The sequence below is a fragment of the Garra rufa genome, chromosome 9 (genome assembly GCF_049309525.1).
Source record: "Garra rufa chromosome 9, GarRuf1.0, whole genome shotgun sequence".
In the NCBI taxonomy this organism is placed as follows: Eukaryota; Metazoa; Chordata; class Actinopteri; order Cypriniformes; family Cyprinidae; genus Garra; species Garra rufa.
In genome coordinates this window covers 14,647,398-14,659,680 of record NC_133369.1, presented here as the reverse complement: position 1 = coordinate 14,659,680, position 12,283 = coordinate 14,647,398, and the positions used below count along the sequence as shown (strand labels likewise).

General features: G+C 35.5%; 1 protein-coding gene across 1 annotated transcript in view; it reads left to right on the top strand.

The window, feature by feature from the left end:
• The first annotated feature begins 786 nt into the window (after positions 1-786).
• Positions 787-12,283, top strand: part of emc2 (ER membrane protein complex subunit 2) — a 46,156-nt gene continuing 34,659 nt past the window's right edge. The window contains exons 1-5 of the mRNA XM_073847761.1: positions 787-850; positions 1,853-1,966; positions 4,569-4,633; positions 10,243-10,328; positions 11,659-11,716. Of these exons, the coding sequence (XP_073703862.1) occupies positions 811-850; positions 1,853-1,966; positions 4,569-4,633; positions 10,243-10,328; positions 11,659-11,716 (363 nt within the window). The 5' untranslated portion in view covers positions 787-810. The remainder of the gene's footprint in view (positions 851-1,852; positions 1,967-4,568; positions 4,634-10,242; positions 10,329-11,658; positions 11,717-12,283) is intronic.

Genomic DNA, 12,283 nt, shown 5'->3' with positions numbered 1-12,283 from the left:
CATCCAGGAGGCCTGGAAATTACAAATCCACAAGTCACTAGAGCTGAGAAGAGCACAAGGAACCACACAAGATTTTTTTTTCTTCTTTTTGGGATGACATTTTCTAGATGCCCATTTTACACCACTACGCTAGCAGTGTCCTTTAGGAAACAAACCTCGGTTAAACTCTTACGATGTACAAGCAGCCACAATAGGAATGACATCAAGTTTAGGTCATGCTACTATAAACAAGCATGTGCTGAGTCCACTTGGTGAGTGCACTGTGTGGTAGACACAGCAGAGTAAATCACACGCCGAGCCAGATCCACAGCTCCTAAGAGACCAATTGAGCACACACACACACACACACACACACACACACACACACACACACACACACAGAAAATAGACACAGAATATAAAACCACAATAACCTTTAGAGATGCTATGAAGATTTTCTATGGTAATAAAACAGACTTAACCGTATGAATTCAAAATACTTTACTCCAAAGAGAGATAAAGCCTATTTTTTTTATTGCTTAATCCACATTATTTGGTTCATAAAACCAACAGACAAGAGAAAAATGATTTATGATTAACTTTTCTAATTATTAATAATTAAATACTTTTAAATTATTTTAGTGGAGTGGTCCATCATCTTAAAACGTTACATTTCGAATAATAACTAATAAATAATCGCTGTTTTGGTACTGTCCGAGTACAAAAATGCTCGGATTTTGCCTTTGCCCTTCATTGACCCTTCTCACAGCGTTATCTGACGACGTCACACTCCTCCACCAATCAGCTCACAAAGGGCGGAACTAGGAAAACATGTCGTCTATATCGGAGCTGTACGATGTCACTTGGGAAGGTAAATACCTTTGTTTTCATTAACAGCGGTTATTAAAAGATTCAGTATCTGTCCATAATAATTCTATCGTTACCCGAGTTGTTCATTTTGTACAGGTTTACGAACTAAGTGCCTTATTCGTTGTGCTTTCCATTAAAGACAACATGCTATCTAAGTAGCCAGTTAGCTTATGCACAGTTTAACATTATATAAATATAATTTTATGTTCACATAAGATGTTACGCTGAAAAGGTTCAGTTTGTGTTTAACTGTTAGTTTCAGCTTTATTTAACTTATAACGTTAAAACATAAGCGAATTATTAATGTAATTATTTTTAGGTCTGTCTGGTCTGTTTATGGTGAGTCAAAGATCAGATGTTATATATTAGATATTAATGCACCTGCACACAATGTTGTTCATATACAGTCAGACGATAAAGAACGATTCAGTTCACTTGAGATGATCATCATTTCCCGTTGTATTTATGATGACACTCTTGTTGCAATGAAGCAGTCATCTTAATTCAGTGCAATGATCTACAGGTTTAGATGAACCATTATTGATTAGTTTGGATTAATTAATCACTGATGTATGATTCATGACTAACTCTTTAGTCACAATTTGATTTCTTAAATTGTGCTGGAGTGCTATTATTAAAGCAAAGCAAGGATTTCAAACACTAAAACGTTATTTTTTAATGATAAAATTAATTTGTAATCAGGGAAAAATAATAATTTAAACATGCATATAGCATAATTAGTGCTCTCAGACGTTTGTGTCATACTGTATTTGTAAAATATTTGGTATTTTTGCCCTTTATCCATTTGACACTATGTTTTTCTTATACATTTTAGTTTTGATTCATTTATGTCATGGCATGTCAAGCTAAAATAGCACTAAAGATATAAAACAAAGTAGGAAGATGAATATAAAAATACATTATATTCACAATAAATAATTGATGGTGAAAATAAATTGGTGATAAAACTTCAGCCAAAGACTAATGTGTTTCTTTATTGCAGAGATGCGTGACAAACTCCGTAAGTGGAGGGAAGAGAATTACAGGAACAGTGAGCAGATCGTGGATGTCGGTGAAGAGCTGATTAACGAGCATGCGTCTAAACTTGGCGATGACAGTAAGTACATTTACAGTAAACAAAAGCAAAGTTATAGGAAACACAAATAACTTTTAGTCTATATAACTTCATAGAGTTCATTATAAACTTAATGGCTTTTATAATTAGATCCGGTTTAGGGTGATGCCTGCCTGGCAGTGATTTCTTATGCACATATGGACACTAAGCGCATCATTTCAATAGAAGAACTGACAGATATTTAACAAATAAATAGGCTGAGTTACTATAACGTTTTATTGCATGGAACAATCATAGTCCTCACAAAACACTGAGGTTATATTCCCATTAGACAAATAATAGGAACATTTCCCACAGCAAGCGATCTGAAGTCTGACAGTAATTGTCTTGAAATTTATTAAAGGCAGTGAGTTTGTTACAAAAGCAGTGCTTTGATGGCCGTAAAGGCAGTGATTTAAAGGGGGACTGAATTTAGAGTGCAACTTCTCGGAAAGGGTTTACTATTAAAATGTGAGATAAAACACTCTCTGAGAAATTGAATTCAGTCTTTAAACTACTGCCACTAAAAACTTCGATTTTTGTTCAATAAAAATATATATGTAGATAAACCTCACTAAGTGACTAGTTAAGGTTTTGCGGTCTGGGCCATAAAAGTTCAGTGGCGGAAGACATTAACCTTTATTTTTCTCCAGGCAAGATTTTCAAAATAAGCAATTTATGGCAAATGTGTGTTTTTTTGGCTGAAGTATTTGGATCTGCTAATGTTCCACTCATTTGCACGTTGTTTCAAAAGCAGATCTTTTTTTGGCATTAGATTTGTATCCCAAAACCAGGGGGAAAAATACTAATTATAAAAACACATATGAAGGCGCTGAACACTAGCTTATTTTTCTCTAACGAAAGTATTGTCTGTCCAGTGTCTGACCACTTGAATATGACTATTGCAGAAGATGGAAAAGAGCACGGATTCTTTTTTCTTTTTCTAGTCTTGATTTGTCCTTAAAGATCCGATAACAAAAGAACTTTTCAGCTTTTCTTTTGACATTGAAATGAGGTTTTAGTGGAAACAACGGAAACCTTTCAGATGGCTTAATATTTATTTGCTTTGGTCAGTTATGGGTTTCTAAGCCAGACAAGCAGATGAAGTCCTGCAATCGTGTTGTCAAACACAGCCACTAAAGCCAAAAATCTCTTCAGCTAAAATCATTATCTCAGAGGTGATCCAATCCTTCAAACTGGCTCTCAAACTCACTCCTATAGTTGACAATTTTGGTTTACCAATTGGAGAAATTGAGCTCTTTTTCTACACAAATCAAATTTAGGCCTTTTTGTTTTTTCTTCATCTACATTGTTATTTTAAAACCACATATAATCTGAAAACACTGCTATAAAATTTCTTTTGGATGTTTCGTAAGAGAACATCACCGCTATTTGAGAAATCGTAGCAAACAACAATGAAAGATCCAAGCTGTAAGCCAAACAGCTCTCAATAAGGCATTTACTGCAATGCATGCACTCTTACAAGCAAACAAAAAATTAACAATGGTTTTCGCGGCTATAGGAAGCTTTTCAAATTTCTAGATAGGCCTGTTATCTAATTAAGGAAAGAATGAAGCAAAGATGAGTGAAAGTCTTCAACTTCTCACACAAATTTCATCTAGACACAGACAAAGCACTCGCTGGTGTGATGAGCTGTGTTTTATTGATGCATAATGTAGTTTTTTTGCAGAAACTTTAATTTTTTTTGTGATTATGATTCATACTGTCCTTAAAGAGCAGGGTAAATACTTTACACAGCTTGTTTTTATTGAAACCAGCTCTTAAATTGGCTGTGAAACAAGATGGTAATTATCAAAGCAAGACTTGGAATCATAAAAACAGCTCAAAAAAACTCCAGGCGTTTGTTTGTTTTGGCATATCAGTTTTTTTCTTGTTCAGTGGGATTTTATTGTTCTTTCTCAATTAGCACGTTTGAAATCATTCAGCCGATAGACTCGGGCATGCTTGTCAAAACACACTTGTCTGACATGGAGCATTAATTTCATTAATTGGATCCATTAGCCAAGCCCCCTAATCAGTTTTCTTTATTGTACATAGAGCAGCTAAAGCCAGACGCTTTGTTACGGTTGCCAGTTGAACATTAAACGTTGCCATCTTGGAAATTACTTAAGCATTTAATTGTAGGAATTTTAAGTTCCTATAATCTGTCAAAGTAACGATGCACTTCTTGGGGCCGAGATGACGATAGCTGCGCAGTTTCAGCACGTAACGCATGTCATGACGAATAGAGGGTGAAATTCGCTCACCCTTTGCGGTGTTTGACTGAACCGATACATAAAACTGATGAATACGCTAAGGTTTTCTTGTCAAAATTCAACGTCTTAGTTTTGTTTGGCGGCGTGGCGTGAATTTCCTGATCGTTTCCAAGAAACCTGCCAGCTCGCCCACACCCGGAGATTACGAAGACAAACTATATCGCTGATGGATGCTAAAGATTGTCTTTTCTAATGATACAGAGAAGGAACGTCACAGTTTGCTCGAAAGGAGTTCACATGAGCTCGATGTTCATTTATCATCTTTGCTACTATGGTGAAAAATGGATTTCCTAATACAGTGTGATTTTATGTTTGTCTCCCTTGTGCAGTTTGGATAATTTACGAGCAGGTGATGATTGCGGCGCTGGACTGCAGTCGTGATGATCTAGCCTGGGTGAGTTTGCTTTTAGTAACTTTGAATTTAACAAGAAATGAAAACAAGGCTGTCTTATTGACAAGTCTGTACAATGGCACACACTGTATAAAGTTCCTAGACCATATAATTTGTGACTCTGGACCACAAAACCAGTCATAAGTAGCGTGGGTATATTTGTAGCAATAGCCAACAATACATTGTATGGATCAAAATGTCAATATCGATAATTATCACAATCAATTTCAAATTAATTGTGGTTTTCAACTACTCTTTATGGTTAGAATATGACAGACACTTTTTGTATTCTTTACACTTTTCCAATAATTTCTCCTTAACAAAATAAATGTCTTAAAGGAACACTCCACTTTTTTTGGAAATAGGCTCATTCTCCAACTCCCCCCGAGTTAATAAGTTGATTTTTACCGTTTTGAAATCTATTCAGCCGTTCTCCTGTTCTGGCGATATCACTTTTAGCATAGCTTAGCATAGATCATTGAATCCTATTAGACCAATAGCATCACGTTCAAAAATGACCAACGAGTTTCGATATTTGTCCTATTTAAAACTTGACTCTTCTGTAGTTATATCGTGTACTAAGACCGGTGGAAATTTAAAGCTTCAGTTTTCTAGGCCGATAAGATTAGGAACTACACTCCCATTCCGGCGTAATAGTCAAGGAAGTTTGCTGCCGTAATATGGCCGAAGCAGGAGCAGTAATACCAAGCAGCACATGTGCAAATGCTAAACCAGCTGGGAACTCATTTCTGATAATACTCCGCCTGCTTCGGCCATATTACGGCAGCAAACTTCCTTGACTATTACGCCGGAATGGAAGTGTAGTTCCTAACCTTATCAGCCTAGAAACTCACAGCTTTGCATTTCCACCGGTCTTAGTACATGATATAACTACAGAAGAGTCAAGTTTAAATACAACAAATATGGAAACTCGTTGATCATTTTTGAACGCGATGCTATTGGTCTAATAGGATTCAATGATCTATGCTAAGCTATGCTAAAAGTGATATCGCCAGAACAGGAGAACGGCTGAATGGATTTCAAAATGGTAAAAATCAACTTATTAACTCGGGGGAAGTTAGAGAATGAGCCTATTTCCAAAAAAAGTGGAGTGTTCCTTTAAGAGTAAAATTAACTTCCTAGTTTCTGCATGGTCTAGTGAGTGATACTGTTTCAAATCATGAAACAGGTTTGTGTTGCCTGACTTTGACGCATATCTTCAGCACAGTTTGCAGTGCAGGCTGCAATATTAATAATATTTCATTTTTTTTGTCTCTTAGAAATGCACATTTGACAGTAGAATGAGTGGACAGTAGTATCTTAAGTTCGGATGCAGATGTAAATTTACATACCAGTAACATCTTTAAAGATTGTAACAAACTCATATTTATATGGTGAAATGTGACTAAAATTAACCATTGGTCTTCTATATAGCATATATTTTAGATCCTGATAACCACAGTTAAATCACATAACGCCTCAATCCCATGGTGAAAATGTAACTATATGGTTTCTAGGTATTTGTATGAAAAAATTTGTCTAATTACATGTAGTATAAATGCACAAATGTTATAGATTAACCACAAAATACTGTAATTATATTCCATTACACCTTTAATACATTCAAAACATGTCTACTTTAATAATAGAACAAAATTTGATATGAATATCCCACATTTCTGCCACATTACTAGGGCTGCCCCCAATAGGTGACTAACTGTTAGTCGACAAGAAGTGCCGTAGTCGACCAAAATTTTATTAGTCACTTAGTCACACAGTGAAAAAGTCACACAGTCCGTGATGGACAAATCGTTAACGGTTGGTCTATGTTGTAATATAGTACATCTGGCAGGACATCTAAATGCTCATCTATCATCTGAAAGATGTATGTAGTAGCAACTTTATATGGCCGCTCAATCTAATAAAATGTGCCAGTGTGCTCTTAAAATACTCATTTTTGGTGATACAGATAAAAGCAATACATCTTTTGAATCTGTAAAGACTGTTTATTTGTGTGCACTCAGAATAACAACGAAACGTTGCACTTTTGTAAAATAAAGCAAACAGCATGAACTTTCTGCCTTCTCTGTCTTTGTGGACTTCAGCGTGAAACTTCGAATCTCCGTGTATACTTGCCTTACAAACATGAAAAATATATCTATAGAGAGTAAAATGTCTACTTTTAAATAAACCAATTCAAATTACTAAAGTAAATTCACTTCAGTTGTAGATTGAAAAGCCTTCTGACTGGATTGTTGCACACAAGTGTTGCTCCTGTTTGTCAGCGCTGTTTTATCCGGCTTTAAAACTAGTTTAAATCACCAAGTCATTTGTGGTCTTTGCTGAATTCAAGCAGTTCACACTGGATCTCGCAGCACTGTTTAGCCATTTTAACTTTGGTTTATTGTTAAACATCAGTAAGTTCATCAAGGTCTATTTAACTTGTTCCTCTACTCGCCAAGAAATTATTTTTGCCAATTGAAAATTCAACATTTCGTATATGTGACCCTGGACCACAAAACCATGTCTTAAGTCGCTGGGGTATGTTTGTAGCAATAGCCAAAAATACATTGCATGGGTCAAAATTTTAGATTTTTCTTTTATGCCAAAAATCATTAGGAAATTAAGTAAAGATCATGTTCCATGAAGATTTTTTGTAAAATTCCTACTGTAAATATATCAAAATGTAATTTTTGATTAGTAATATGCATTGTTAAGAACCTAATTTGGACAACTTTAAAGGTGATTTTCTCAGTATTTTGATTTTTTTCCACCCTCAGATTCCTGATTTTCAAATTGTATCTCGGCCAAATATTGTCCTATCCTAACAAACCATATACCAATAGAAAGCTTATTTATTACGCTTTCATGTGATGTATAAATCTCAGTTTTGTAAAATTTAACCTTATGACTGGTTTTTTGGTCCAGGGTCACATATGTCTTTTGGGAAAAACAAATGGCTTTGAGATTGAAATGGCGGATGTTCCGTATCCTCCTTGTTGACTTGAGTCACTTACAGTAGTCAGTTTCTGAGGTTCTTACCAGTGGCTAGAAAAACAGCGGGAAAAACCGTCTGTGAGCATGATGGGTCAGCCGGGCTCAGCCACAGAGCAAACTTTCCATCTTAACCAGGAAAACATTGGATTTGACAGTAACCATTCCTCACCAAGTCATGAGTGTGTGAAAAAAAAAAAAAAACAGGGGCCTGTTCAACTCAGTGGGAAAGAACTGGTAAAAGTAGCATCCTGCTTCTGCTTTTTATAGTAGCCAGTGTGGAATTGTGGGATCCCGCTGTGCAGTGCTCTGAATTCTCACCCACGTCACTTGCAATTTTTCACGTCTTCCCTCACAGCTGTATCCCCGACCTGTTTATCATGGCACCCATGGACAGGAAAGTTACTGTTTCATTTTATGGTCAGCAGAAACCTTCGCTGTAATATTGTGTTGTCAAACTAGTCACATCACACTTTTTAGAGTAGATCTATAAACTTTTAAATGCTGTGGATGAAAAAAATGTACAAAGCCCACATTTCATCGCCCATGAGAGTTGTAATATAATTTCCAAGCACTCTATAATCCAGCAGGCTTTGCATAGTCACTCAAACTGTGGTGCAACAAATATATGAATACATTCTTTGCAAAAATAATCATGGCTGATGTTTAATAAGTCAGTATTTTTTATATTAACCCTGTAAAGCCTGACATATTAAATGGGTATTTAAATATTTATTTTTTGCATGTGTTTTTTTATGTATCATTTTGATGTATCAGGTTTAATGAATTGATCACAACACCTGAAACATGAATCTTTGAAGTATTTCTGTTTATTTTTGGGGGTATATAAGAACCATTTAATTTCTGTCTCTGACAGAATGACAGAAGGATGAAACTATACTACTTATTATTTTTTGGAACCTGTAAAAATTTTTTTAGGATTCTTTGATGAATAAAAAGTTAAAAAGAACATTTATTCCAAATATAAATATTTTCTAACAACACTATCACTTTTATTATCCATTTAACACATCCTTGCTGAATAAAAGTATTAATTTCTTTCTAAGAAAAAAGATGGATAAAATGTACTGACCCCAAATTTTAAAAAGTAGTGTATACTTTTAGAAGAGATTTCTATTTTAAATAAACGCTGTTCTTTTTTAACATTTTATTAATCAAAGAATCCTGAAAAAAAAATATCCCAGGTTCCAAAAAATGTATATATTAAGCAGCACAACTGTTTACAATGTTGATAATAAATCAGCATGTTAGAATGATTTCTGAAGGATCATGTGACACTGAAGACAGTATCATCACAGGAATAAATTCTATTTTAAAGTATATTAAAATAGAAAGCAACTATTTTAAATTACAGTATTATTTCACAATATTACAGTTTTTTTCTGTATTTTTAATTAAATAAACCCAGCCTTGATGAAAAGACTCCTTTAAAAACATTAAAATGATTTTCGAAGGATCATGTGACACTGAAGACTAGAGTAACAATGCTGAAAATTCAGCTTTTCATCACAGGAATAAATTCTATTTTAAAGTATATTACAATAGAAAGCAACTATTGTAAATTGAAATATTATTTTTAGTGCTGTCAAATGATTAATTGTGATTAATCACATCCAAAATAAAAGTTTTTGTTTACATATAATATGTGTGTACTGTGCATATTTATGATGTGTATATATAGACACACACATACAGTATATATTTTTTAAATATTTACATGTATTTACATGCGTATATTTATATTCATATAATTTATATTATATATAAATATTTTTTTATATGTAAACATAACATATTTTACTTAAATATCTACATGCATGTATGTGTATTTATATATGCATAATAAATATGCACAGTACACACACACATTCTATGTAAACAAACTTTTATTTTGGATGTGATTAATCACAATTAATCATTTGACAGCACTAATTATTTTACAATATTACAGTTTTTTTTTTCTGTATTTTTAATCAAATAAACCCAACCTTGATGAAAAGACTCCTCTAAAAAAAATAAAATCTTACTGATCCCAAGCAGCACAACTGTTTCCAGCATTGATGATAAATCTGCATATTAGAATGATATCTGAAGGATCGTGTGACACTGAAGACTGGAGTAATGATGATAAAAATTCAGTATTGCATCATGGGAATGAATTCTATTTTAAAGTATATTAAAATAGGAATCAACTAATTTAAATTACAATTATGTTTTACAATATTACATTTTTTTTGTATTTTTAATCTAATAAACACAGCCGCCTTCTTAAAAAAACATTAAGAATCTTACAGATCCCAAGCAGCACAACTGTTTCCAACACTGATACTAAATCAGCATATTAGAATGATTTTTAAGGATCCGATGACGTTGAAGACTGAAGTAATGATGCTAAAAAGGAAAAAAAAAGAAAAAAGTAATATTTTAATATTTAAACTTTTTTTTGTAGATTGTCACATTGGCTTAACCAGTAGCGAAAATTTACAACAGGCAGACATAGAAAATATTCGGAAAACCTGTTTACGTAGACTGTTTGGAAAAGTTGCATGTCCGCATGGTCAACCCTAATGTTGTTGTTGTTGTTGTGTTTTGCGTAGAGTTGCCTACAGGAGCTGAAGAGGCAATTTCCAGACAGTCACAGAGTGAAGCGATTAGCAGGGATGCGGCTGGAGGCTCTGGAGAGGTAAGACGCACCGCAGCACCATCTTAACACCACGGCCTTGGATGAGCTACAAGGGAGGGTGAAGAGGGGATTCTGAGACGTAAGTGGCAGGATGCGTGGGAAGGGAGGCTGTTTATTTTGCAAGCCACCGTTTCTTCTGTTAAGTGGAAAAGCGAGAGAGAACGGTTTAGCCCTGTGGCTCTTTTGCCTGAGCGGGGAATTCTGAAAACGGAAGTGGTCTTTCCCGCTATTATTCTGGGGGTCCCTCTCTGCTTTTTTTCTTTTTTTGTCTCCTTCTTGGGAAAACATCACCAGCCAGACCTGTAAACATAGCACCTATGCTCTGCGTTTCCTCTCGGAGAGAAAAAGTCTCTGTGTTTGAGCAAACAATTAACAATTAAACAATTGATGTTAATGTATAAAGTTTCAACAGGGTCTGTTTCAGTCTGCTCACCATATCTTTGACGTGTTTATCAGTTATGCCAGAGGTTGTTCCGTAATTGTGAGTGATTGCGCCTGCACGGTCAGATTAAATAAACTGCAAATTTGAGTCTAATTGCCATCAGACGCTCTGCTTAAATGAAACACTCCCCTCCGCTCCCACATGGTTCAATCCTGCGTAAATAGAGTAAGTCAAAGCGGCTGGTGCCATGTGAGATGTGCCAGAGAGTGATTGAGCTATAATGTGGATGTGAGAAGAGAAGTGGCGTTGGAGCTCAATGATAATAAGAACCAGAGCTGCTTCTGTTGTTGGTTGCGGGCTGAAACAGGTTTTGATCATAAGACCGGCTGCTTAGCTTCACAGGTTGTCCCTCGTAAAAAAACAAGCTTGATTTCATCTTGCATTCAACATGGCAAGTGAAATGCTTATGGCATTGTCCTCCCATTCTGCATGAGATCAGCATGATAATTCATAACGTCTTCTCAAGCAGGCAGCGTTCAGTTCAGGTCGAAGGGCCTGAGTGTATTTATTTATTTTTTTGCATCTGTAACTCATAGACGTCTCTCCTCGGAATGGCTTTTAAGCGAAATGCGCTTCGAAACGATGCCTGATTTGTGATGGAAGTGCAGGCTGATTTGTTTAGAGGTAAATCAAAGTGCAGGCAATCACGTTTGTGGATTACGCTCTTTGTGGAGCTAGTAAACCTCGCACAACACTGGCTATTTGAGGAGGTACTATAATGACTGTTTATTTCTGCCGCTTGGATACGTGGTCCCGGTCACTATAGGAACAAGCCGCTCTGTATACAAAAAGTTGGTTACTGTGAACTTCATTTGATAGCCCTACCACTTACTTTCACATGACCGGTGTTCCTGTTGATTATCCTTAAACATGATCTCTCTGTTGAAGGTATGAGGACGCCAATAAGCTGTATGACTCAATACTACAAGATGACCCGACAAATACGGTAAGCAAAAAATGTGGTTGAAAGTTGTTTTGATGACTAAAAAGTCAGTTGTATATGTTAAATGCTTCTCCTCTCAGTGACCTCAGCCGCTAAAATCACACACACGCAAACGCAGTACACACAAGTGTGTGAGGTAACAAAGACCATTGATTTATGGACTTCAGTTGCATTAAACACGGCCGGGGCAAGCTCAGCAAAAATAAATGCCTTGTCTTTTGAAGATGGGGATTTATCGCTTTTCCTGAGACTCCATAGAGAGGTCCCGGGGTGCTGATTTTTTCCCTTGGTTTTTTTTACCTTTAACCTTTAGATAACCTAAAGGAATAGTTCATCCTGAAATGAAAATTCAGCCCTCGTTTAATCATATGTGTCATTCTAAATGCACAAGGTTGTGTTTCTTCACAAAACAAATAGTTTCTGGAGTTTTAAGTGAATTGGTTGGTCTGGTCTTGATGATTCATCCACAGAATTGACTCATTCAGTTCTTCATTTCAACTCAGTGACTCAATGATCCACTAGAGGTGAGGATCAGTGAATAACAAATTAAATTTGGCTCTGTTTTTCCAC